Genomic DNA, 27949 nt, shown 5'->3' with positions numbered 1-27949 from the left:
GAAGTTGTAGCCTGTAAAACTCAGCCTCACAGTTGTTTCTAATCCTTATGTTTTGTGTAAGAGGTCAGAAAAATGGTCATCACCTGAACTCAGAAGGATGCAAGCGTGAGAACTGGATTTTAAGTGTTTAGAGAGCTGGACATGCGGTTGAAATGGAATTAATTCATTTCTTGTAATTCTCTTCAGATAGAATTGCTTCATTCCTAGCCACTCACTGCGTTCACCCTTACACAAAAGCAGTAATCTACAGTTAATAGATGAATTTGAATGATTAGGGATACACAGCTGTGTGTGTCCCTCCCCCATCATTTTTAACCTCTTCTTTTTCCGTGTCAAAATTTATTAGTTTCTCAGAATATAAAATATAATGGGAAACTAGGGGAGGGGAAAAGGAAAAAGTGTGGAGTAGAAAGTGTTCCCTCCCCCAACCTCCTCTTTTTGAGAAGGTGGTTGAGCTACATCTTCATCGGGCTTTGGAGAAAGAGTTATCTAGCTACCTTCCAATCAGGCTTTGGAGTAGGACACACTTTTAGACTTGAGAAAGCATTGGCTACACCTGTTGACCGCTAAAGGAGGGAACTGGGGAGGAAAATCATTCTAGCTCTTTTTGGTCTCTCAGCAGCTTTCAATACTATCAGCCATGATATCCTTCTGGACCATCTAGGGCAGGGGTAGGCAACCTTGGCTCTTTTATGACTCGTGGACTTCAATTCCCAGAATTCCTGAGCCAGCCATGCTGAGAAGAAATGGAGAGGTTTCCAAGCTGAGCTATGCTGGCTCAGGAATTCTGGGAGTTGAAGTCCACAAGTCATAAAAGAGCCAAGGTTGCCTACTCCTGGTCTAGGGATTGGGAGTGGTTCTCCTCCTCTCTCTGTAGCTGGGTTTGGTTGGTGTTGGCAGGGAGATCAAGCCTGAGACTTTTGACACACAGGGTGGATTAGATCTCAGTGTGCCTCACACAATATGCCTCACATCTACTCCAATGTAGTATCTATGTAGGACTGCATTGATTTGGGGTCAGATATGATGACTGATTACGATCTCCAACTGTTACATCTTGACTCTGGGCTGACCAGGTGATTATCTCAAGGTCTTGTTCCAGTCCTTGAGATGTGGATGGGTAGAAACACCCAACCCTGAGAAGACCAAGTGGTTTTGAGTATGTGGACTACCCAGGTCTGGAGATATTCCATCTTTAGTCTTGAAAGGGCTAATACTTCCCCCTTCGGGACTGTGGTACAATTTGAAGATCTTCATGGACTCACAACTCCTGCTCAAACAGCTGGTGGCAGTTGTGGCCAGGAATACTCTAGCTTAGAAAGCTGCAGTTACCAACAGACTTCCAGGTGCAATTCAAGGTGCTGCTTATACTTCTTCCTCTCTCTTTCTAAAACTTTCATTTCCATAACCTTTAACTGGGTGAAATGAGGGTTTAAGCAACTATTTTTGAACCAAGGCTCCTCAAATGGATTAATTGACATGTGTCCAAAATTTGAGACCCACAGCTCCCATGGAATTGAAGTTTGGCAAATTTTAAAAAAACATTTCATGACATCAAAATCATCATAAAACAGTTTATGACATAATACATGTCATAAAATATTTCCTGTGCTGATATTTTGATTGTTCTATACAGTTCAACATGGGCAATTTTCTCAGTGAAGACACTACATTAGACCTTCTGTCATTCAGGAATCTGGTAAGGAAACATCTCTGAAAGGATGACCTGATGGGTCACTGGCTGTCTAGTTGCCTATAATGTCCTCTGCGGCATGGCGGATTATCTACTCATCCCATGTCTAGACAGAGTCAACCTGTTCTGGTTCCCATTTATTTAGACCATGTGATCCGATGGGACCAAAAGAGTCTGGGCTTGGTCTTTCTAAAATCATCCCCCCAAGATTCATATAGCCTCCAATCTGGCACAATTTAAACCACCTCTTAAAACCTGGCTGTTCTCCAGGGCTTGGACTCAAGTTGATGGCAGACTCCTCTTAACTGGGCTGTGCTATTTTTCTCTGAACTGTTTCCGTATGGTTTCGTACTGTAATAATTTTAAATGGTTTAATATTATACCCTGTTGAGAGTTGCTATGGAATTGGGTGGCCTAGCTTCATTTAATTAGTGGACATTTCGTTAATAAACAAGTCACAAAGAGCTTGCAAAGGCAGACATTCAAGTAACCATCCATTAGGCCAACTCTTTCCAGAGAGATACGGGTGGGAAAAATGGGCACACAATTTAGCCTGCCCAACACATCCACCCCTCAGAGTACGTCCCCTGCAGTTTTGCTTTTCAAACACAGACCAACCCCCCGCTTCCTGCTCCCACCAGGCACCAATTACTGGTCCCCACCTCCCGCAGCAAATCTTGGTCCAAGTTATGGCGTGCCAGCAGCATCTTGCGTTTGTACTGGCGGCACTGTAGCTCCAAGTATTGCCGCTGGCGCCGCAAAAGGTTGGCCTCTTCTTCGGCCTGATAATGTTGCATGTTCTCTTTTTGTCTCAGCAACCATTCCTGCTTTTCCCGCTTGGGTGTGCTCTGATTCTCCTGCAGCTCCTGCAAAAGGAATAGAGGGGGGAAAAGTGAACACTCCTTTGTTGGCACATTGGGCTAAGCTTTGGTTGTTGAAGGGCAGCATGTTCGCTAACCGAGTTCATCCAACACGGTAACACACAATGCAGTACACCATTGAATTATGGTTAACGTGACGTGCAAATTTAGATGTGGGGAAGTCCAGTAATCTCCCCTCCTGCATTTGTGCACAAGACTGGAAAAAGCTGTGGGTAGATTCCTTTCAATTTGGTCAGCCCAGGGATTTTGGAATACAGGTCTCATTATCTCTAGTTCACATACCAAGACACGTATTGGGGAAAGCTATCTTGACAAACAGTTCATGGCTGGAGGTAACAGAATTCCAAAAGAATGCTTGTAAAATATACCTGTGGGCTAGTGTATTGTTTCCTTTTTAATATACCGTTTTGTTTTTGTCCCGGAGCAACAACAAACGTGGAGGACATAAAACCACGACTTTCGGAAATGGCTCCCCATTTTTGCCATATTATGATGTTTGCTCTGCATATAAAAATCCTTATTGTAGAGAAACAACTCTATGATATTTCTATCTTTCTCTTCAAAGATACAGGCTGCATACTTAGGAACTGTCAGCATGACAGCATAAATCTCACTTGGTTATTTCTGGCCTTCTAGGACCTGTTATTTTCCACATATTCCTAAAGACCAGTTGAATATTTTATCTTCCCCTAAAGAAGGAATTTGCAGCATTACATATGAAATAAAACAAATCAAAACAAGAAGAGAACAAATTGTGGTAAGAATTGCTAGAAGTTGGGTGGCATGTAAATTTAACTCATCATCATTGTCGTCACCATTGCTATTATCTCTGAAAGGCTTCATAGTCACAGAGGTAGGGGTGGCAAATGGAACTTTGGAAAGTCAGCTGCCAACTATTATGCGATAATGAACTTTTGACTTCCTGCTGCTATGTTTCACGATCCTTTAAATCAGGATACCTCTTTCAGCTGCTCTTTCCGTAATTTATATTGGCGCTTCTGTGATTCAAGTAAGTTGCCCAACTCCTTCTTCTGTTGACCCAAGATATGTTGCTGAAATTTCTTCTCTTCAGCCAGGGCAGCTTTTGCCTGCAGAAGTGGGAGGAGTGGTCAGGGTCACCGATGATGGGATTGGAACAGAAAGACAGCTTAGCCATGCTTAGGCTTGCATGCATGCTGGCAATTTTGTACATAGTCAGAAGATAGCAACAGCACTTAGACTGAAGCACCACTTCACAACCTTTGCCGCCCTCTCTAAATGGTTTAGAGTCAGCCTATTGCCCCCAACCATCTGGGTCCTCGTTTTACCGACCTCGGAAGGATGGAAGGCTTAGTCAACCTTGAGCCGGTGAGAATCGAACTGCTGGCAGCCAACAGTCAGCAGAATTAGCCTGCAGTACTGCACTCTAGCCACTGCACCACCACAGCTCATCCAAAGGGGGAGGAAAAACTAGACATTACTGCACATGTGACTAAGACATGTCTGCCTTAAACCATCCTTTAGAATAGAGGTCCCCAAACCCTGGGCTATTGGGAACAGAGGGTGAGTGCACAAAGCTTCATTTGCGGACATGCAGGATTTAGGATGCATGTGTGAAATAACTGCCCTTTCCCGAAACCGCTAAAGCCACCAGCAACAGTTAGTGGAACCAAAAAGGTTGGGGACCCCTGCTTTAGAGAGAATTGGGATTACTAGTATGGGAAAGTGTACGATTTGACCTCTGGGAAGAAATGGCAAAAGGCAGTGGAATGAAGAGCCAGTGAGTAGATTGTCTCTTTGTAATTCCTCTCTGGACAAGGAGAGAACTTGAGATTGCCCACAAGCGCTCCCAACAGTTTGCTTCTCAGGAGGAGACCACAAGACTGCAATCTCTGGTAGACTTAAAGCTCTGTGAGATGAGCTATCTTGCTCAACTTACAATTGGAGCTATTAAGGATGGTGGGTTTGCATATTTCTTTATCTAATCACTTTTGGAAACTGCTTGTTGACTGCCATTCAGCTATTAGGAATCTTTGGATTAGCTAGTTTTACAGCACTGGACGAGTTTCCTTTGATCCTTAGTGAAAAAAGAATTACAAATTTAAGGACTTAAAATAATTCTTTTGGAATAAACAGCAAAATATGATTAAAATGTTGACTTTGGAAAGTTGCAAGTCAATGAGGGGCCAAAAGAGATTTGAAGTAAAATCTGGGAATTAATTGTAAGAATCCTTCCTCTGGGAAGATTATTTTGTTTTGAATTCTCCTAAAAAAATCATGATGGAGTAAGACTGAAAGTTTAACATTAAAGGGAACCAAGAGGAGCTAAATGATTATAATTAAAAAGGAACTTAAATTTGAGTTACTAATGTAGAATGAGGCAAAAATTTTAACATGGGACACACTGAAAGATTGTCTTGAACAATGTCAACTTTACAAGTGTCTGCCTCTAGTTAGACCAGGGGTCTTCAAACTTGGCCCTTTTATGACTTGTGGTCTTCAGCGTGCCTGGCTGAGGAATTCTGGGATTTGAAGTCCACAAGTCATAAAAGGGCCAAGTGTGAAGACCCCTGAGTTAACTATTTCAAGGATGTTAGGAAAGAAGAACAGGTTTTACTTGACAAGACTGAGACTGAGCTGAAAGTGGATTTAAAAATGACAGCTACAAGAATGATATGGAAAAAGATATTCTGGATATACAAAGAAACTGGCTAATGTCTTAATAATTAAAAGGGATAATATACTAAGAGAGTAATTTTCTTATACTCAATTTACCTAAGAAAGCTTTGAAGAATTTTGTAGAGGGGAAAAAAAAGAAAATATGAAAAGAAGTTAAGTTCTAGGACATTGTTTGAGTGGACCAAGATTGTTAAAAGGAAAGGGCAGCAATATCAAGTTGGTTTATTTGTTCAAGATTAAAATAAGATACGTTGTTGTCTCTGGAAATCCCACAGTCAACTTTTGCTGACTAGGACCGAAACGACAAGAGATGGGAAGCAGAAAGAGGAGAACATGGGCTGTATTTTAAGAGAAGGTAATGAGTTTTTATTTATTTTTATTTTTTATTTTATTTTAATTCCATTTATATCCCGCCCTTCTCCGAAGACTCAGGGCGGCTTACAAGCTTAGCAGTTACTAAAATTGTTTACACCTGTGATGAAGCAGAAGTAATTTTTTGTACAGTTTTTTTATTATATTTATTTTTGTTTCTTTTCTATTTTTATTTTTACCCCTTTTCTGAACTTTCTATTTTTCTTTATATTCTTTTATTTTTTTAGCTGTATTAGTTTTTAATCTCTGTAATTGTAATTGTTAATAAAATTATTATAGAATAATTGTGCAATTGGTACAAGGCATAACAACTTATTTCTTCACAACGAGCAGAATTGGTTGTAACCACTCTTGTCTAAATTATTCAGTGCCGTGGGGGGTGGGGAGGATGTTTTAGTTTTAAAGAATAGGTCAGATCCAACAGCATACGGGTCTCTTATGATAGAACCTATTTCTGTTTGGGATAATTGATCTCCTTGTTTTCGATGGCAAGTTAATACTGATCTACCAAAATGACCAGGTTACTGCTGATGTGGCCGGAAGGAATGGGAACAATCAGAATAGTATGAGTTAATCAGGAAGGCTCTCCCCAAGCAAACCTGCGACACTTGATTTAATCTCACAAGAGTTTTGTGTATAAATTTGGACGAGAAGGAATAATCAAAAGGAAATAGGGGAAATAATTATTTCAATCTGGAGATAAGTCTTTCACCAAGGATTAAAAATGTGCCACCTACAACAGTTGCCACCCCTGAAGGTGGTGATCAGCTTAATAAAAATGGATGGTAAAAATACTGAGGGTCTCATGAGATTACTATCCATTTGCAAGATTTCAATCTTCTCTCATGAGACTGCAGTATCTCAGGCAAGAATCCTGAAATGTCACGAAATTTTGAGATTAGTATTAGCCCTTCCTTCCTTCCTTCGAAAGAAGCTGTTTTAGTGCCGACCATACTAAAAGGGGCTTAATTTTTGCATTAACCTGACATGAGGTTCCCACTGCAACGTGTTCTGGAGGCCAGAGTTTCCCACCTTCCCACTCTCCTGGGAATTTTTTGGTAGTTTCTATCCCTTTGGCCAAGTGATCTTCCATTCTCCCTATCCAAGTCTCCCATCCTCACCTCTTTCTCAAAAATAGCCTGATGCTTCTTGGCCAGTTTTTCAGCCTCAGCTGAAAAGTTGTTGCGGTGGGCCTCAAGCTCTTTGTCGAGACGCAGCTGGTGCTCATCCAGTTCAGCCCGCAGTTTGTTCTCCAAAGCCAGCAACTGTTTCTGATGTTGACGCCGCATCCGTTTGTAGCCACTCATCTGATCCCGCAGTGCCGAGTCTTGCTCATGCTCCTGGATTTGGCGGGTCACCTGAAAGGAAGGAACGGAAGAAAGGAAGAAGAGAGAAACAAGGAAGTCTAATTTAATCCAATTCATTTAATTGTGAAATATAAACAACACCAATCATGGGTTTATGACGGAACAAATCCTGCCGTGGGGTAAGAGGAACAATATGCTGAAGTGTTGTGCACATTCAGATCCGAAGCAGGCAAGGATCTTCTGATCTGGTACGCGCGTCTTGCTCAGTCCCCATTGGCTGATCCTTAAGGAAGCTTAGCTTTTCCTGGATTTGAATGGTGCCTGAAGGGGCTCACGAAAAATTACATTCCAGTCCAGGAGAGGTTAGGGTGATGGGAGACAGGGCAACAGCAGGCAGTTCCCCACTACCACTGGCGCAGTGCAAGACCAAGAAAAGGCACAGCTTGTTGAAGGAGCCTCCAAAAAGTAGAAAAAGAGTGCTCACACTGGATCCTATGTACCCTTGCGCACTTCAGGCCCAACTGTAGTGCGCACAGAACTTCCCCTTGATGGTAAAGAAACCTAACAGTTGTTCATTCAAGATGACTCAGCTTAGATCAGTGGTGGCGAACCTATGGCACATGTGCCGGAGGCGGCACTCAAGAGCCCCTCTCTGTGGGCACACGTGCCATGCTCCGGAGATGGTGAGGGACTGGCCCCCGCCATCGTGACCCTGCCCACCCAGTCCGCCATGACCACCGTGGCCAGCACCCGGTGAAAAATAAGTGGGTTTTGGGTTGCAGTTTGGGCACTGGGTCTCTAAAAGGTTCGCCATCGCTGGCTTAGATCAGGAAATAAAAGGAGTAAAACGTGACGCACATAGAGAAGAGGAACACTCTTCTACTGCGAATCAACGATTCTTATTTGGGCATAATGATTATGGAAATTGGGAATGCTGGCTCTGCTCTTTCGACATAGAAACCGTATGAAAACTGAATTCAGCTCTGAAAGGATTCAACGCAGAAAAACCAAGAAAAATACTGAATCTCCCAAACACTAAAGCCCCAGCTCTGTCCACCTGGTATGGTTCTACTCACTTGGCGCCTTTTGCCTTTCCTTCTGCAATCCTTACCACTATCCTCATCCAAACATTAAATATCATTATCTAGCTTCTGAAAGTTTGCCACCCCCACAAAAGTTGTGCTCTAAATTAAATAAGGAAATAATCAAATTATTGATTCAGAATTTCTTTAACTGCATGGGATTTAATGACGCAGCTGTCTTAAGAAACAGAAACATTCACATTTTAAATAAATGTTGCTAACCTCTCTTAGAAAATGGTTGGGGAAAAAAAAGGTTCTCAATACAAAAGGTGTAGATTTCTGGCACTTATCCACTGTTCCGGTCTTACCAAAGGAAACTTGTAAACTACTTTGCTTGATCGGCTCGTAAATAATGTTAAAAAATAATCATAGTATCCAAAGCCATCTTGCTCACCACGAATATACCTTTTTTTTTAAACAGGCAGAACTATTGCATTTCAGGTAGATTTCTTTCTGTCCCTAATTTTCTCTGCTTCTTCCTTAACAACTGCGCTGCAGCAAATTCCTACCGAGGGCTCCAGATGCCACAGACATTGAAACTTTACTAATACATTAGGAGAAAGCAAGAGGAAGGTTTTGTAGGCAGCACCACCAGCAATTTATGAAGGCACCAGGAAAGGAACAAGGCTGGCAAAACAAAAATGAAAGGACCACATCCAACTGAGATCACGTTTCGTGTTGGGGTGAAGGTGCTGGACCAGAAACAAGGAAACGGTGAGTTCTAGTCCTCCTTTAGGCATGAAAATCAACTAGTGACTTTGGCCACACTCTTAATCAGCCAATCCATCTCACCAGTGTACTTGTTGAGGGGAAAACAGAAAGCGTGACCCTTCTACGTGCTGCTTTGACATGTACTACTACTACTACTACTACTACTACTACTACTACTAATAATAATAAGTAGTAGTAGTAGTAGTAGTAGTTGGAAGGGACCTTGGAGGTCATCTAGTCCAACCCCCTGCTCAGGCAGGAAACCCTATACCATTTCAGACAAATGGCTGTCCAGTCTCTTCTTAAAAACTTCCAGTGTTGGAGCATTCACAGCTTCTGGAGGCAGGTTGTTCCACTGGTTAATTGTTCTAACTGTCAGGAAGTTTCTCCTTAGTTCTAGGTTGCTTCTCTCCTTGACTAGTTTCCATCCGTTGCTTCTTGTTCTGCCTTCGGGCGCTTTGGAGAATAGCTTGACTCCCTCTACTTTGTGGCAGCCCCTGAGATATTGGAACACTGAGGACCCAGATTGTTGGGGGCAATTAAGCTGACTTTGTAATAATGCCGCTTGGGGTGTGTGTGTGAAAGCCCTAATAAGCAGGCATATACATAGAATGAAGGCTACTGCTAAGCTTGTAAGCCGCCCTGAGTCTTCGGAGAAGGGCGGGATATAAATGGAATTAAAATAAATAAATAAATGTCCCCCCTTGTCCTTCTCTTCGTTAAACTACACATACCCAATTCCAGCAACCTTTCCCTATATGTTTTAGCCTCCAGTCCCCCAATCATCTTTGTTGCTCTTCTCTGTACTCTTTCTAGAGTCTCGACATACGAAGGCAGGATATAAATCTAATAATACCATAAAATATAAGCAAGTTTCTCCCCCTCACCAGAGAAGCTGTACGAATGGTGGCAAAGTGATCTCGGTTACGGCAGTAGGCACGACGCCGGGCGGCTGACGATGAGCTCTGGGGCTCCATTTCCGGCTGGTAGGGATCATCATACAGATTGTCATGACCCTGAAAAAGCATTAAAATACATGTTAAGAAGCTACGCCTCAGCTTCTAACATTGCCTCGGCAAATTTTCCTTCAAAAGGCACAGACTATAGAGTCAAGAGATCAAACAGCACTTCTGTGAGCCATTTGGGATCCGCCAGTTTTAGGAAGTGGAAGTGTGGAGATAGAGCGGAGCAGGACCACAAACTGTTGTAGAGAGTACTATAGAACAGAGGTCCCCAACTTTTGGGCAACAGGGACCAGTTCCATGGAGAAAGGATTTTCCACGGAATAGAGGGTGCGTGGTTTTGTGTGCTGCTTGCATCCCCTGGAGGGAGCTTTGCTTGTTTGTGCAGACCGATTGCTGGTATGCCGCGGCCCGGTACCGGTCCGTGGACTGGGGGTTGGGGACCTCTGCTATAGAAGGAGTTCCAAGATTTTGGAAGTTTAAAGTAATATAGTGCCTAAGGCAATCTTCCAAACTCGATGCCTTCGAAATGTGTTGTGGCAGTAATTCCCTGAATACTAAGCAACTGGAGGTTGTATCGGATGAACATCTGTGCCATATTGAGGAAACCTAGGTTAAGGCTTCAAATTCAGTCACGTTTCCAGTTTTAAGCATAAAGCAAGACCACACAGACAGCCCAGATTAAACATGAACAGACTAGGCGTTTTTAATCTAGTTGGGTTTCCTCCAACTGCTGTTTCCAAAGTATGTAGAAATTTAGCTGCAATCCCAAGAAATGTGGACAGCTGGGGAACACTAGTCTAGAAAAAAAAACAACACCTGATTTTTCCCCAAAAAACAAAAGGGGAAGGGGAAAGTGTACCCACCCAAGTCTCAGTTACTCAACATAAGGAAGCAATTAGGATGTAATGATCCACTGGATTCCAATTCTGTGATCATCAGCATGCTTCTCTCTCTTCCTCCCATCCCTCTCTGGACTTCCATTTTCTCTATCAACTCTGTTGTTGTTGTTGTTGTATTTTTTGTTTCATCACAACGAGGTGAAGGACACTCCAAATTCAAAACTGAGCTTTTCCCTTTATTATCTCAGGATACTCATATCTTTTATGGCCGATATGCAGGGAGGCTTCCATTTTCTATCACTTACATTTTCTATCACAGGCTAGAAAATATTCCACAATGTTTCCCAACCTTCGCTTTATTCTGAAATTGACATTTGACTGCTCTTGCGGAAGCACACTGAGTTCTATACCGGCAGACGGTGGATGACGGAGCTATTGGAGGTGACGGTGTGCTCGCCTTCCTGCATCATGGCGATCTCAGCCCCGTCATCATCATCTGAGGCATCAGCCAGACTGTTAACGCTGCTGCTCTGACTGCTGGCACTAATGGACATACTGGGTACCGAGTGGCTGCTCTCCATGCTATTGATGGTTCCTGTCCGGTGAAGAAACTGCTCTACTTCCTGAAACAGAAAAGAAGGATTAAATGAGAATGAGACAGGTGATAATGCAAACAACTGTGAAAGAGAGAGAGAGAGAGAGAGAGAGAGAGAGAGAGAGAGAGAGAGAGAGAGAGAGAGAGAGAGAGAGAGAGAGAGAGAATATGTGTGTGTGTAGGAGGGCAGGGCTCTTCAAACTTGGCCCTTTTATGACTTGTGGACTTCAACTCCCAGAATTCCTCAGCCAGTGTGCCTGGGAGTTGAAGTCCACAAGTCATAAAAGGGCCAAGTTTGAAGAGCCCTGGTGTAGGGAATGGTCTTGGAGTAAGGAAGCCTCCTGCACTGTTACTCTCACGATGGTGAGAGAATCGTATGAGCTGAAGTCCAAAAAAGCCAGGGAGAACTGCATTAGGAAACGTGGGGAGACAACTACAGACACCCAAAGGGAGATCTTAACCTCTTCCTCTTCTGGTGCCTCTGCATTTGGACCATTCTGAGCCTCCTGGAAGAGGATTTTCTTCATCTTGCGGTACTGCAGATTGTCAAGCTCCCTCACTGCATCCTTGGTCCTCTGAATCAGGTCCATGATCACCGTCTGGGGTCGCTCCCTCAAGAGAAAGCGATGCTGTGGAGTCACAGGAAGCAATAGCATGAAACTAAGGAAGTAGGTCTGCAAAAGGTCCCAGATCCACCAATTTCTTAGAATCTGTGATCTGACCAATCCTTTCCCATTATTAAGTACACTCACGGGGTTGGGATAACAACTACTGAGATTTCTTAGCACCTAATAACTACATTCTTTTAACAACAGTGTATAATTACTCTCGAATTAACTTGAGTAAACCTAGATTTAACATGTAATGGTTACTCAAGTCCACTTAGGAACAGAAAGTGAGAGAATCTCAAATACTTTGGAAGACGGAATAACTCATTGCTTATCAACAACTTAATAATCAACCAATCAACCAAAATCAATGCTAGGTGTATACTTCCAAAACACAATTCTACAATTCTATGAATCCAATGTGAAGACTCAGTATTTATCATGGGTCTGTGGGGAATAAATGATGAAGCCTGTTATTTATTAGGGTGTTTCCCTAGAAACATCTTTCATGGATTACCATTTCCCAAGGCTAGCATTCCTTTAACACACACTTCTAATTTAAATATCTTAGTGTTCTTATCTTTAACTTCTTGTTACTGTCCCGGATGGGATAAAACAAATACAACTTCCACAGGTTATGCTGAGGATGGGGAAAAAAAGGAGGAATCTTTCAGGAGTGAAAACAGGTGGGAGATACCTTAAGCAGCACATCAGAGGTTGGACGATCCTGGGGGATCTTCTGTAGGCATGAATCCACAAAATTTCGGAAATATTCAGACCTGGGGGGAAAAAAACAGGGAAGAAAGTCAGGGATTCATTTGAACCTATAAACCTCTCTCTCTCTCTTTTGCAAGGTTTAAAGCCATTCGTGGAATTTTCCTTACCAGTGACTGGATTGCAGCAGTGGTGAATCATTCTGGGCGATGTGGTATAAGGCACTCATAGCATTCATGTTAAAGAGGGGTGGTTTGCGCTCCGCTGGAGATACAAGGACAGTAACGTCAGCACCGGGACTCATGTTTTTGCAGAAAGCCCTCTCCCACATCATTCCCCCCAATAACTCCAACCTTATCAAGCAAGCTCATTCCGTACCAAGTTCAATGCAAGTGATGCCAAGTGACCAGACATCCACCTTGCCATCATACTGCCCCTCATCCATGGCTAGAATCACCTCGGGAGCCATCCTAGGAAGAAATCGCAAGACAAAGCAATCATGCACTGGGACCTAGCAACGGCACACGTGGTTACTTAAGAGCCTGAAAGATTATTGCACCAAGGATGCATGACCCTGGACACAGACCACAAAGTCCTGCCAAGTTCAGTGTTGCTGTTAATTAAAGAGGGGAAATTATTAAACGGATTAATGTGTATTATTAATAAAAAGGTAGTTCCCCTGCACATGCGTGCTAGTCGTTTCTGACTCTAGGGGCCGGTGCTCATCTCCGTTTCAAAGCCAAAGAGCCAGCGCTTGTCCGAGGACGTCTCTGTGGTCATGTGGCCGGCATGACTAGACGCCAAAGGCGCATGGAACGCTGTTACCTTCCCACCGTAGCGGTCCCTATTTTTCTACTTGCATTTTTTACATGCTTTCAAACTGCTAGGTTGGCAGAAGCTGGGACGAGTAACAGGCGCTCATTCTGTTACGCGGCACTCGGGATTCGACCCGCCAAACTGCTGACCTTCTGATCGACAAGCTCAGCATCCTAACCCACTGAGCCAATACAAATATATAATTTATTTCATTTTCTTAGACCCCCCCCCATTACTTCTTGAAATGAGGCTCCAAAGCATGCCATTTAAAGTTCACCTACGGCGCCTCCCAAAACTGGAACACTCCTGAATTAAACCCTCCAATCTTTGACCTATAAAAGGAGAAGACTTCATAGCTTTTTTTGTGTTTTACAATTGACTGTTGTTAAACTACACTCTGTGCAAAAACCCAGGGAACCCACATTTCTAATGACCAATTTCTCTAATTTCTTCCTTGTTCAAAGAATCGGGGAGTCTCAAACGCGTATCTACTCCCACACTCTCTCTTCAGCCACATCTTCACTCCTCCCAGTGGCTCGGATATGGGGATGTGGTCAATAAAGGCCTTCCTGCTCTGTTTCAGGTTAAACACACACAAAAATCTCATTCTGCCAGCTTACCAATATGGGGTGCCAACAAAGGAGTTAGCAGGAGCAATTATAGAAGCTGAGCCAAAATCCCCCAGCTTCACTTGCCCTGGTTCAGTCAGAAGGATATTCCCAGCTTTCACATCCCTGAAAAGACAGGCACAGCAATTAAAAACTGAACAGAGAAGCAGAGAACACAGTGGAGGAATATGGGCAGCCAGATGAAAAAGTGTGAGCGGCAGGAGAAAGGTTAGAGCAACATTTATACGGACAAAGAAGACCAGGAGAAAGAGAGGGCGACATTAGCAAACATTAGTGACACCAGCTGCCTGCAATTAGTGCAGGTTCAAATCCCACCAGGCTCAAGGTTGACTCAGCCTTCCATCCTTCCGAGGTAGGTAAAATGAGGACCCAGATTGTTGGGGGCAATTAAGCTGACTTTGTAATAATGCCGCTTGGGGGGGGGGGGGGCGAAAGCCCTGATAAGCAGGCATATACATAGAATGGAGGCTACTGCTAAGCTTGTAAGCCGCCCTGAGTCTTCGGAGAAGGGCGGGATATAAATGGAATTAAAATAAAATAAAATAAAATAAATAAACTTCTACATTGGTAATGCCCTCTAATTTGATAGCAACAAGTGAAAGATTTCTGCTCTAGGCTGCCGAAATGACTGACTCCTGAGGCAATTAAGATTTTTTTTTTTTGTAGAAGAAGAATGTGTACAGCACAGTTCTTGAGTTGAAAACATATAGGTAGCCTTTTTTTTTAGTGGTCATTAAGCAAAGTGGTCACGAAGTGAAACTGTGACTGCATTTATTATCAGCCTTCAGATTTTGTTTGCTTTACCGACCTGTGAAGGTTGTAAATGTGAGGATTGGTAGTTATTTTTTCCATCCATGTGGTAACTTCCAACAGTTGTTAAAAGAGGCAGGCGCTAAACGTGGACTACCTATATTAACTGCAAAATCTGATAAAAAGCAACATGTTGTTTAACTGTGTGTCTTTTCCTTAAGTTGTTTGGGATATCAAGGATTTATTAAAATGTAAAGCTGATTTGAGAAAATGTGAAAACTGTCCTAATTGAGCTAAACTGCATAAAGTGCAACATTGGGACTGAAGCATGAATTTGACAGGTAATTTTGCCATTCTGCCTGCAAATCACCTAAAGAGAATAAACAGTAAAATATAGCAAGAAATAGGGTCGGGTCAGAAGAACGATGCACCGAGTTGACTGAAAGACAAGATTAACAGATTCCGGTACAGATTTCACAATGCAGCAACAACTAGATCGTACTATCCTACACTTAAATGGGTGTTACAAGCAGCAACGTCTCTTCAGAGAGCGCAGTCATACAATATAGAGCTCACCTGTGGATCATATTGTGTGAATGCAGGTAGGCAAGTCCCTGCAGAGCACCATGGGTTATGGCTGCAATCTCTACTTCCTGCAGTGGCTTCTTGTGCACTAGGAAAGGAGGGACAGAGGAAAGAACATTATTGAAAGGCCTCAGAAAAGCTTTGTGGGAAGACTCTCCAATTGGTCTTGGGACTCACCTTCCAGCAAATCTGAGGCTGAGCCTAGGCAGTATTCCATCACCAGCTAGTAAATTAAGAGGAAATGTTAGCATAGGGCAAATAAATCCTTTGAGCTTCAAACATCCTGTCCCCAATCAGGGCTCCGGGAACCCACGACGCCAATTCCATTTTGTACCTGGCATTTCCAATTCACTTGAGAATATAAGAACAGCCCCCCACCCCCACGAAATCAGACTAAAAGTCCACCATTCTTGCACCAATGTCATCCAGACACCTCCCAAAACCCTCATGAAAATAAATAGAATACCACTAAAAAAAATTGTCCACGGTTTTCAAAGTGAGGAGCCGCCACTCTATTGCGTTGCAATTCCCTCCCCTTAAACTTAAGCAAGAAACCCAGTCATCGTTCAGGCTCTTTTCAAGACTCCCCCCCACCCTTCATCCAAAGCCCAGTTCATCTGCATTTTCACCGTGTTTCTTAAAATTCTTTAAAAGGCTTTCTGTAATGTACCGCCACAATGGCTTAGAACGATGCGTTTCGCTCTCGTCTTACCCATGCTGTGTGTTCCCGTAAGTAGCAGCCCTTGTATTCAATTGTGTTTGGGTGTCGTAGCTTTTGCAAAAATTTCACCTCCTTGATAATGTCCTGCCATTTCTGGAAAATACAAAAAGTGAGCCTGAGCTCCAAGAGACTTCTATGTTTCGAGCAAAGGAGGGGATATTTTACAAGAAGCCTAGAAAATCTGAAAATCAGGAGAACTGGATTACCTAGGCCAGGGAGAGGCTAGGAGTTAATGGTCAACACAACTGTGTTAAGAGTCTTAAAAAGGACCAACCTCATTAGACTGCTTCCCACTGTAGGACATCTTCTTAATAGCCACCACTTCATTGTTGCGTATGTCTCTGGCCTGGGGAAGGTAAAGAGAATACACCAAAGAAGGATGGGTGAAAATAACTATCAACGCCCACAGATGGTCAAGTTCAGAGAGGAACTTTGTTCCTATGCCTGGGAAAAAATACCACTCAAAGGGTGTAAATTTTACACCTCACGGTGAATCAGGCATTCTTAGAGCACAGCTGCCTAGGAGGGACTGGCACACGTGGGACTGGTGAGTACCCGATATCCACTTAAAGTTATAACATCTCTTGTACGTAAATCAGACCAGCTCATCTTCCCACTTCTGATCGTGACCAATCACGATTCCCCCTGAGAAAGGAAGCCATTAGCAAGATGTGGAGAAAGTCCCTCTCACTACTGCTCCTCAACATCTAATGTTCAGTAGCAGGGGTCTCCTGATGGGATGGGACCCAGGAGCCAAACCGATTCAACGATAAGCAAGGCCAGTGGGAAAGAGTTGTGTGAAATGATCTTGGCAAGGCTTGAGCGTGAGCATTAAGACTCGGTTGGCACTCACAAAGTAGACAGCTCCAAAACTGCCATGACCAATCTCCCGCAGGTCAACAAAGAGCTTCTCAGGGTCATCCTTGAAGAACAGCTCAGCCACTTCAGGGTCCTTCAAACTGCCAGCCCGGGCATTAGACGGCATGGCGGCCGTGGATGAGGCTGGACGTCACTGTTGCTGTTCTCCTAAAGTGGGAATCAAATGTTAATTGAAACAGCTGGGTAGAAATAAAGTAATTCATTCTTACTTATAAGGTTGTAATTCAGTGAGATCTGATGCCACCATCTTGCTGCAGCAAAGCGAATCCTGAGATCCTTGCTAGAAGGGTATAAATATACGAAAAATTATACTCCCGTGTGAAGAAGTGGGTTCAAGGCCACACGCAACCCCTGACAAATCTCAGAAAGCCTTTTCAAAAGGAATCTGTAAGCACTGACTCCTATTCACAGAAATAAGAGGTCTGAAACAAGATAATCAATGAGACCTCTATAGCGGGAAGGCCATCAATGCCAAATGGAGGCAGATCTTGCAGCGGTACAGAAAGTAGACTTCTCTTGTTCCAATTGGGCTTCTGCTATTTATATGACAGCATTCAACTAGTAATTGTTAGGACACTGAAAGTATTAATATCCGCTTACTTCTCTCTACATCTCCCACGTGTAGCTCAAAGTATGCTTGTTCTTTATTTTATGAAAATCCAGGAGTTTTGATAAAGCTATACTTACTTTCCATAGACACAAAGGTCACAGCAGATTTGCCCCTAATTTTTGACCACTAAAATATTCTCCATTGATTGCTACTTTAATGAGTACATTTTCTCTCTCATACAGCGACGTGTGTTTCAGTCTTGTACTTCTACACCCCACGTTTATATTGCAGTGGTCACACACTTCCATTCAAGTAATAAAATTCCCATCTACTCAGTTTACCAGATTCGTTATTTGCATTAATTTCTGCCCTATATTGATTGAAAGGAGAGAGGAAGAAAATATGATTCTCTATTTTATTTAAAAAAAACACAAGCCTTTGGAGGGTTTGCTAAATATTTTCATTTTTATTTTTAACTGAATGTTATATTAACTGAGTCCAGTTCAATGCTATGTGTTTTTGTCCACTATAACGACTCTGCTGCACTTAAGCAACTGCTTCTTATGCAAAATGAAGAAGTTGGCTATAAGGGATTAAAAGGAATTATAGGAACATAGACCAAGGGATTTCTAGAGCCTTGAACAAAATTTTGCTGGACTTGTGGTATTTGTTAGCTGGGAAGCAGACAATTTAGTCCTTTACAAAAAATGCAGCAAGTATGGAAGTTGGATGATGATGATGATGATGATGATAATAATAATAATAATAATAATAATAATAATAATAATAATAATAAATGTTGGAAGGGACCTTGGAGGTCATCTTGTCCAACCCCCTGCTCACGCAGGAAACCCTATCATTTCGGACAAATGGCTGTCCAGTCTCTTCTTAAAAACTTCCAGTGTTGGAGCATTCACACCTTCTGGAGGCAGGTTGTTCCACTGGTTAATTGTCCTAACTGTCAGGAAGTTTCTCCTTAGTTCTAGGTTGCTTCTCTCCTTGATTAGTTTCCATCCGTTGCTTCTTGTCCTGCCTTTGGGCGCTTTGGAGAATAGCTTGACTCCCTCTTCTTTGGGGCAGCCCCTGAGATACTGGAACACTGCTATCATGTCCCCCCTCGCCCTTCTCTTCATTAAACTAGACATACCCAATTCCAGCAACCGTTCCTTATATGTTTTAGCCTCCAGTCCCCTAATCATCTTTGTTGCTCTAGGTACATCAATCTCTTCATTATTGCACAATGTCACCCAAGTCTTAACTTTTATGAACATCACATGCATGCACATCAAATATTACATCCTATTAAGCAGATACCAAGAATGTAATGAGTTAGAGAAAAAAGCGTATAACTCACGAATGAAGGCAAATTAAGTGTCCCAGGATAATGTTACCAAATCCAATCTGGGTAGGTCACCGGGACCAAGGTTTAGTTTTCCTGAGCTTTTGGACTTGTCCTGGAGCCATCCTCGGGGGACTTATTTATGTGAGACATTCTGTTAGAGACATGTTCCCCGGAATGGGCTCCAGGATGAGTTCGAAAGCTTGGAAAACTAAACCTCTAGTCCCGGTGACCGACCCAAGTTGGATCCTGCAAGCGTGCAACTGTTTCTGGAACATGTGGGAACAGCTGTATCGGATGACATTCCCCCATACAAAAACATTGTTCCTTCTCTGTAAATGAGTCCTTTTGAGAAGGGTAATTTTTCTGTATTCTTTCCCCATATAGTCTGCTATATCTACAGCAAATTTCTCCAACATGATTCCCTCCAAGTGCGCTGGACTACAATTTCCATCCAACATCGCCAATAACTTGTTGCGAAATCTGGAAATCTATAGATTAATCCCCTTTGGCAGGCACATTCTGGCTAAAAGCTATTTACACAACATTTCCAAAGTGAGCCCTTTAAAGGTGAAAGATATATGTTTAAAAACTGATCCTTTGAGCCTCTGAAACATGAGGGAATCAATGTTAAAATATACAAGAATATTTAGTCCAATCACAAAGTAACCATGTGGTTAGAAAGCGAGCCTCACTCCAAAAAGCAGGAGGTAAAATGTGTGTCCTCCCAAACAGACTGTTCCTTTTGTTCTCAGTCCAATGGTGAAGAACTTAAGATTCCCAAAATGTCCAAAATGTCCAACAGAAGCAGCCTGGCAGGCATTCATGAGCAAGAAAACTTGCTTGCCAGGAGTTGATATTAATAACAAGGAGTGCAGCTACAGCCTTGAAAGTCACAGAATTGGTATCTCTCATGTCTGGTTCATTCAAAATATCTTCATAAGTATCTTTAACTGCATTTCTCCCCCCCCCCATTAAGGATGGTCCAATCACAATTCAGGATCCAGTGTCTTAATTTTAATCCACGAGGATTATACTTCAGAAATCTAGCATTTTGCTTACTGGCTCCTCAGTAAATCCACAGAATTTCATTTGCAGCACAAGTGAGCGGGATCCAAAGTTTCCCAGAAGCCACTTGTTGCCCTCTTTTCACTGTACAGTGCAATAACAGAAAAAGGAACACTCAACGTGTTTCGCAATAGAAGAGTCTCTTTTCTAGAATAAAACGTCTACAAGCTGCCTATCCGCCGCCCCCCCCACACACACACTGCTGCTATGACTGTCAAATGCACGAAGCATACGGGTATCAATGCGGATCAAATGCTCGACAGATCTAGACCGCAGAAATAAGATTTATCCCAGAAATGCACAGCCACCTAGACAGGAGGTTTCTCCCCCTGGATTGGGTAGCAACAGAGGTGAGCTGAAAAATAAGATCCACAGCCTTGCTGCAAACTCTACAATTTGAAGCAACCACACAAGAGTCCTTCCTGTTCACTCTCTGGGATGGGCAGTGGTTGCTGGACTGACTCCAGGGGGCTGAAATGAAAAATAAGGAAATCAACAGTTTGCAGGCGGGTTATGCCGGTCAGAGGAAATCCTTGCATTGTTCAGTTGCTTCCCTGGGAACAATCTAAAGAAGAAGAAGAAAAAAAAGAAAAGAAAGGCAAAGCATAAAGCTACCTTTGGCAGTGATACCACTGGCAAGAAAGCATCTGGAAGGATTCCCCTTGCGGGTGGTTGGTGCCTGGCTGCACCAAAGTGGCCGAAATTTAAGGCAGGCCCTGGAGTTCGGTTTCAAATTAAGAGACGGAAGGGTAGGGAGACCAGTCACAGGGAATCATCTGGGGTTCACCTTTAGAACAGCAACTTGAGAAAGAGCCGTGTGTCCTAGCAAAGGAGCGCAAGAACTGATTAATCTCTTAAACATGAACTGGCTTCCTGCCAGGCAGCAAAAGCAGAAGACATTTCACCTGCTGATTTTAAGTGGAGACCCACAAAAGAGTAGTTTGTTTGTAAGTCATGAATCCTAAGAGGGTTTTTTTTTAAAAAATAAATAAATAAAGCAGCCCACCACTTTGAACCAAACAGAATCATTTTATCAGCTGTGTTGAAACGCTACATTTTCAAGAATTCACAGTGACGGAATAAATTGAGTGTACTTAACTTGAAAACAATTTGCAACATTTCAAAGCATAATGTGCACTATAACTAAACTAAAAAAAACCTGAATGGGGAAAAAAAACAACCCCAACCCTCTCCCTCGGGAGAGTCCAATTTATTTTTATTTCACATATACTGCAGAGTGGGACTAAAAGCCACATCGACAAGGGGAAGAAGCTTCTCCTTAGATGAAGTTACTGACAAAGCCACGCATGCTGCTTTCAAAGCGTATTATTTTGGTCCGCACGTTTCATCTATTTATAGTGAGCAATACTAGAGGCAAAGCCTCCAGTGAACTAGGCACCCATCATCAGAAAAATAGGGATTCTTCAGCATCTGCATGAAGCTGCTACAGGAGCTCATCTGGCGATTCAGGCTGTCATATCAACAATACTTTTGACGATCCTCGACTATACATGGTGACCCCAGGCTGGAAAGATTATCTAAGTCTTGTCCCAGTCAGTGTCTTGGGAGGTTTTGAGGATCTGGATGGGACAGAACAGGCTTAAACTGAACTCTACCAAGACACAGCTGCTGTTTGTATGTTGGGATTTACTTCTTTGTTGAATGAATGAATGAATGAATGAATGAATGAATGAATATGCTGCCCATCCCACTATCCATATCCTCTGTGCCCCTTGGTTCGTCTCTGGATGAGTTGAGCTGCCTCTGAAGGAGCAGGTTTGTGACTTGGTGGCCTTCCTGGATTTGTGACTCCTGCTGGATCAGCAGTCAGATGCTGTGGTGAGAGGGATTTTCCCCAACTTTGGCTTCCATGCCAATTGCAACCTTACTTGGGACGGGAGGGCCTGACTAGAGTGGCTCGTAGTGTCACCATCACCTGGTTAGATTACTGCAGTGTACGCCGCATTTCAGGTATAATTTAAAGTGCTGGTTTTAATCTATAAATCCATCTGTGCCTTTCTGCCAGGTTACCTAGAGGACCCCCTCTCCCCACCAGGATTACCTCTGATCCATTTTGTGCCAGAAGCAGCGCTGGGTTGTCCTCCACTTAAAAAAATAAAATAAAATCCAAAACACATTTTTCCTACGATGAGCCTGGCCTTCTGGAATGGCATTTGGTTGGAGATGTTAGTTATCTCCAACATAACCTGCCCTCTGGAAAGAAGTTGAAAACAAGAGCTTTTCTAGAAGGCTTTTGAGGCCAGATATTGTATTGTTTGAAGATTTAGTTTTATATTTAGATTGTCCTGTTCGTTTTTGTAAGCTACTGATAAAAGTCTTTTTATGATGGCAGCACAATAGAAATCGGATGGATAAATAAATGTTGGGTAAGATCCTCATCCAGTAGACAGATAGTATGAAAATAGTTTTTAGGCAAGAAAATGGACCTTCGAAACTTTCCAACCTTGGAAATTTAAAGAATGGCCAACTATAGTTTTCAAGCTGGCTAGGGAATTCTGAGACCTGAAGTCTACATATTGTAAAGTTGAGAAGGTTGAGAAACACTGGTAAAGAGGATCTCAACATCTGTGGCTGGAAATTGTGACATGCATGATGGGTAGGATAAAGAAGTCCATTTGTGCAAGACAAAGAAACGAAAGTGTACTGTGCATTTGTAATGGCTCCATATCTTTCCCCACTCCACAAGAAGAAGAGTTTCCTTGTTTCTGGGTAACACAATTTGTGAAAGATGGAAAACACCAGCGGTCTCTCAGTGGTCTATACTATGCTTAAAGACCTCTTAATTGTTCTAGGTTTAGGCTGCTCACTTTGAAAATGTTAGTCCTTGGCCACTGGAGGATAAAATGGGAGACTTCACAGAAATCGTAGGAAAAATTGAGTGGAAAATAAGTGACAATATTCTTTTGTGCAAAAGCTAGAGCTGACAATGGCAGAGATGGAGAAAGGAAAGAAGAGCCATCTCAACCAGAGATGGGAGAGGCAGACTCACCAACGTCTGTTGTTTGACTCCGGTTTTGGTAATACTGTAACAGAAGCACATTTGTATTCTTCTTTAAAGACAAAAGTGAGGAACGCTAGTAAGAGTTCAAAAAAAAAATCAGCAGCAGCTATTTTTCCCTTGCTGCCTTCCAAGATTATCTACAGGTAGTCTTCAATTTATGACAACTGGGACTGGAATGTCTGTTGCTAGGCAGCATGTTGCCACACCTGATTTTATGACATTTTTTTGTTGCAGTTGTTAAGCAAATCTGGCATCTCCCATTGACTTTTGTCAGAAACCAGCTGGGAAAGTGGCAAATGGTAATCCAATGACCGCAGGACACTGCAATGGACGTAAATGCGAGCTGGTTGCCAAGTGCCCAGATTATTGTTACACAATTGCAGGGATGCTGCCGTGGTCCTAAGTGTGAACTAAAAGTCTTTTTTTCCCACCAGTGCCTGCTTAAACTTCAAACAGCTGCTCAATGAATGGCCCCAAGTCGAGGACCACCTGTATTGTTCTTTGTATACAGGCAACCAATAATATAATTGTTTTAAAAAGCTGATAAACCTGGCTTGTAATGATGTTAGATTGATCCAGTGTAATGGTATAAGTTAGATCTTTCTTACATCACTTGTCATTATGATGTGATACCCTGGCTTGGGCTGTTGAATCAATCAACAGAAATACTGGCATATTTACACACAGCCCTTCGTACCCTTTCAAATTTAAATATTTAAAAAATTATGTGTGAGATTTCTAAACGCTCTTGATGACGCAGGACAGCAGTTTGGTACCCTTCATGTTTTGGTGCTTTCTTGCAAGCTTCCCATTGGAATTAACAAAAGTCAAAAAGCTCTTGCTTTCAAACCCATTTTTTTCCAAAAAAGGCATTTTTATTTATAGCTCTCGGATATAAACACTACCTTTCTGCTATCGTGGAACTCAAGGTAGTAGATATAGGATTCTTAGGCCATTGGCCAAACAGGGAATTCTGAGATTCAGACCTGTGTTAGAACCAGGATGGCTGCTGCAACAAATGCTTGAGAGACTGTGCCTTGGGACAGAAAAATCCAATGAGGCACGTGTTAAATGTCACTACTGTTTCTGTCTTCTGCTCCCCCTACAAAATTATTCTCTACATAATTATTCAAATGTGATTCCCAAGAGGTTCGATAGCAGGCAGGAGATTGTACCCTAGGTGTCCCTTCCCCAAATTATCCTGCACTGATTCTTTTTTTTTCTCTGTCAAAGGTTCAAAGAGCTTTTATGGCAAAGATGATTTCCCCCCCCCCCTTCACTTACATTATTAAGACCTTCTGAATTGGAAGAAGAAAGTGCTTACTGAGGCACCTGTGGGTAACTCAGGAGCAACCCCTAGGGGTTGTATTCTACTACAACAGCATGTGATAAAAATAATGCTTTGGGAACACACTGCAGTCATTTTCAGAGATTTTGCTGCAGCCGTAAGAAAACTATATTAAGAAAAGATAGGCGAGATTCCTTCCAATTCTAATAAATGCCCTAATGTTTTATTTCACTAGCAAGGAAAATAGCTTTTTGCATAGGCTGCTCCATTTCTTAAATTTATCACTGTGAGAAACTGGAAATGGAAAACATGCTGCAGTCATGAGGAGGACAGAACCTCACCAAAACAGGAATTAAAGGGCAAAAATAAAGAGAAGCGATGGATGTTCTGGAAAGGACTTCCACGTTTCTTAGATCTGAACGAGAACTTATAATAAAGGAAGAAAGATCTAAAAGTTCTGTAAATGGGTGAAGTTTCCACAGCTGTATTTTCAGACATTACAAAGCATATAATCTATTTATCCAGGGGTCAAATGGGATTACTAAAATTTGCAATGTCTAAATAAAGAAGTCCAGCTTATTAAAGACGTTTCGTATTAGTCAGTTTACCGGGCGCCATGAAAGCTGTGCAAAACTGAGGTGAACCCAGTCACAAAGCGATTCTTTTCTTTGAAATGTCAACTTCTGCTACACAGAAGGGTATATGAGCTTTCTCCTCAGGCACACGGCTATCTATCATTTGGCTCAAAAATAAGAATTTTCTACATTTGTTTTTTCTTAATGTAGAAATCCAGAGGATATTCTCTGCCATAAGGTATCTTCTTTGCAAAAAAAAAATTAAGATTTTAGAACCTAAAGATAGTATCCCATTCATACAGAAATCAGAATTATAAGCTAGTTTATCAGAAATCTGACAGTATAGGTTGTTCAGCTTCTTGTCTGGATCCGCCTCCCAGGGGGTGGAGATAAACCAACCAGGAGACCATATTAGTGGTTAGTCGACTCTTTCCTTGGATCCAAAATCTCTGGTTTGAAATTTTTTTTCAACAAGCAAGAATCTTAAGACAACAAATCTTGACTTAAAACTTTAGCTTGTCAAGAGACCAATCATCTAGAAATTCTGATTGAGACAAAACGCTAATTAAAACATAGCAATTTCCTGTTATTCAGCAATTCCTATTAGCATGCTGATCTAATCATTAGCACTTGGGCACTGTGTACCAATATGGTTATTTGATCCCAATATGCCAAAATTCTTAAGGGGACTCAGTCCAAGCAATATGTGATAAGAAATACCTTCAGGGGAACAATGGTCGAGGGCTGCTGATAAAACAAAAATTACTACATTAAAGAACAAAGGTAAGTCAACAACTTTGAGGCATGTATTTTCAAAGATACATAACATTCACCACACACTCAAAAATAGCTAACCATTGGTTAGAGGCTAGTGGACAAATCTGAACAACTCCAGCAGCCAGCAGACTTATAAATTATATGTTTCTAGACAATAAAACAACGCTGTAATTAGAATAGATGTAAGCAACACTGGCACAAGCCTTACACAGCTTGCAAAAAGTTACTCATTTTGACAAGAACATGATACGCAAATCGTCCCTAAAATAATACATTTAACATGAAACTTTACTGGGTGCATTTCAGGAGACAAAACTGTTATACCTGGCTTTCTTTCCAATCTCTATATGACCACCATGTCCCAATACCATGCAACTCTCTTGAGCAGAAAACTCTCTTGATCAAGGGTCAAGGAATATAATCCATAAAGATAGAAGCCCTAAAACCTAATGCTTTCCACCAACGGTTCCTGTTAAATAGTGGCTATTCATATATGCACAATTATACACAAAGCCTAGATAACTGAAGAAGTCCTATTTCTGTTAGTATAAGATACCAGCATTCATCTTACTAGGATAGTGGAGAAGAGACGATTTCCATTTTGGAAAAAGTAACTGCTTTTTCATATCCTGTTACACACAAATACTATCTCTAAACAGCATTTATTGCTCTAATGCTTCCATATAAGTCAAACATTAAACAGTTTTTAAACATTACAATAAAACTAACGAAAGCTAAGTATCTGAATAATGACGATATGAATGGATGTGAAGCTGAATTTCTTTGACCATGGAACTGGCTTTCTTTTATAAATATTATACTATTACTATTAATACACTTCTGTGTTATTCTAGCACTGCTAAATAATTTGGGACTGGGAATGATAAATGTATATATTAAGTCCAACCTTTCTTCATAATTAAGTTAGCTTCTTTAATCAACAGAATACGATCATCATTATTCATAACAAACAAAATCTAATGATTTAAAGAACCCAATAGGGTTCTCCCCCATTCTTACATATCTCACTGATACTAATTTCCCAAATCCTATTGTTATAGGAATATTTAAGGGCATATAATAGCTCTGATATATGAAAACCAGAACAGGAGTTAAGGCCTCTGTCTAGCCTAAGGAGGAAAAAGTCTAGCAGACTAGAAAGACCATTTCCTAGGTTCCTTGATTCTGAGGTTCCAAAGGAAAGAAAAACTGAGGGGATGAGGAACTGTAGTGTACACGGAGGACCTCGGATGAAATACTTGATCCTTTTTCCCTTTGCAGGAAGATGTTAGGCCCAGACCCCAAGCTCTGGAAAACATAACTCAGTCTCTTGCCTAGCAAAGCCCTCAAACAGGGGGGAAACATGAAGAGGAAACAGAATATGTTTCCCAATCAAGACAATACCATTTCTGACTTATCTGGAAGGGCAATTATAGGAGAAAGAAGACAGAGCAGACAGACAGAAAATCAGATTGTTTTTCCTTAATTGGTGCAATACAACCTCTTTTGTTCTCTCCCCATTGCCCGGCCTTCCCATCCCACAAAAATACCCTTCCCCCCCCACCCCCATTCCCCTTATCTGCGTGCTTGGGTCTCACCTGTAAGTCTCCGCAGCTGCCTAGATATTCTTGCGGCTCCAGCTCCAAGATATTGGGGGTGGGGAGAGTACCCCCAACTACCTCCTCTTTCCCTACTCCTCCAATCAAGAAAGAGGGCTTAGAGGGAACTGTCAGTGGCTCCCCTGGAAAAGGAAGGCCTCTGGGTGGGAAGCATAGGGCATCTACAGCCCGATTCCAAGCCTCTCCCTCCCTCCCTCTTGTTTGGGTAGGAAAAAATTGTCCTGCAGGAGTGAAGGCATGCAAGTGGCTTGGGAACGGGAATGCGATGGAGGTAGCAGCCCTGTAAAAGGATACAGCAAGAGCCTAGGGCCCGTCTGCAGTGGCTCTAATTCAGGGGTAGGGGAGAGGGAGAGCAAATCCCAAAATGAGAAGAGGGAGGGTGGGTGGGTGGGTGGGTGGAGGGGAAGAAGACGATCTATATCAGCCAAGTAGCTCGCTTTGCCAAGAGACCAAGGGATGGGCTCCGAGGGGAAAAAGAAGGCATGGGCTTCATAGGAGGCTGCGGTCCCTTCCAGCTGTTAGCGGCTGCCTACAGATGTTTACAGATGAGGCAGAAGGGACCTACAGATAACGGGCGAGGAGAAGCGCCAAGAGCCTGCAAACGAGATTTCCGTCTTTAACGGAAACCGGCGGGAGGGGGGTGGAAGGGGGAACAAAAAGGAATGAGAGGTCAGGTGGGCGGGGGGGGGGTGGAGTGGTCCCTATAAAAGGCAAAGGGATCCTTTCAGATCCAGGGGATGGGCAGGGGTGTGGGTGGAAGAATAGGAAAAGGGAGGGAGTCTCTACAGGGGAGGGTGCTGTGGGGGTGGGGGGCCTGACTCTATCCGGCCCCCCCTCCCCTCTCTCTTGCCTCTTCGGGTTCCTCCGTCTGCACCCTCCCTCTCACTCCCTCCAGTTGTCCCCAAA

At 42.5% G+C, this 27949-nt stretch overlaps 1 protein-coding gene across 3 annotated transcripts in view; it reads right to left on the bottom strand.

The window, feature by feature from the left end:
• Positions 1-27949, bottom strand: part of TAOK2 (TAO kinase 2) — a 48837-nt gene extending 20888 nt beyond the window's left edge. For 2 of the 3 annotated variants that reach the window (XM_083376888.1, XM_083376887.1), the window contains exons 1-16: positions 27023-27949; positions 16780-16952; positions 16201-16272; positions 15918-16019; positions 15383-15428; positions 15197-15293; positions 13862-13975; positions 12804-12895; positions 12596-12689; positions 12409-12490; positions 11565-11732; positions 10919-11131; positions 9592-9720; positions 6726-6962; positions 3534-3662; positions 2356-2559 (exon numbers count right to left, since the gene is read on the bottom strand). In XM_083376888.1, the coding sequence (XP_083233014.1) occupies positions 2356-2559; positions 3534-3662; positions 6726-6962; positions 9592-9720; positions 10919-11131; positions 11565-11732; positions 12409-12490; positions 12596-12689; positions 12804-12895; positions 13862-13975; positions 15197-15293; positions 15383-15428; positions 15918-16019; positions 16201-16272; positions 16780-16911 (1911 nt within the window). In that variant the 5' untranslated portion in view covers positions 16912-16952; positions 27023-27949. The remainder of the gene's footprint in view (positions 1-2355; positions 2560-3533; positions 3663-6725; positions 6963-9591; positions 9721-10918; positions 11132-11564; positions 11733-12408; positions 12491-12595; positions 12690-12803; positions 12896-13861; positions 13976-15196; positions 15294-15382; positions 15429-15917; positions 16020-16200; positions 16273-16779; positions 16953-27022) is intronic. The other variant, XM_083376889.1, reaches the window with a different exon arrangement.

This window comes from Vipera ursinii, assembly GCF_947247035.1.
Source record: "Vipera ursinii genome assembly, chromosome: Z".
Classification (NCBI taxonomy): domain Eukaryota; kingdom Metazoa; phylum Chordata; class Lepidosauria; order Squamata; family Viperidae; genus Vipera; species Vipera ursinii.
The sequence above is the reverse complement of the archived record's forward strand: the minus strand, read 5'-3'. Positions and strand labels throughout refer to the sequence as shown.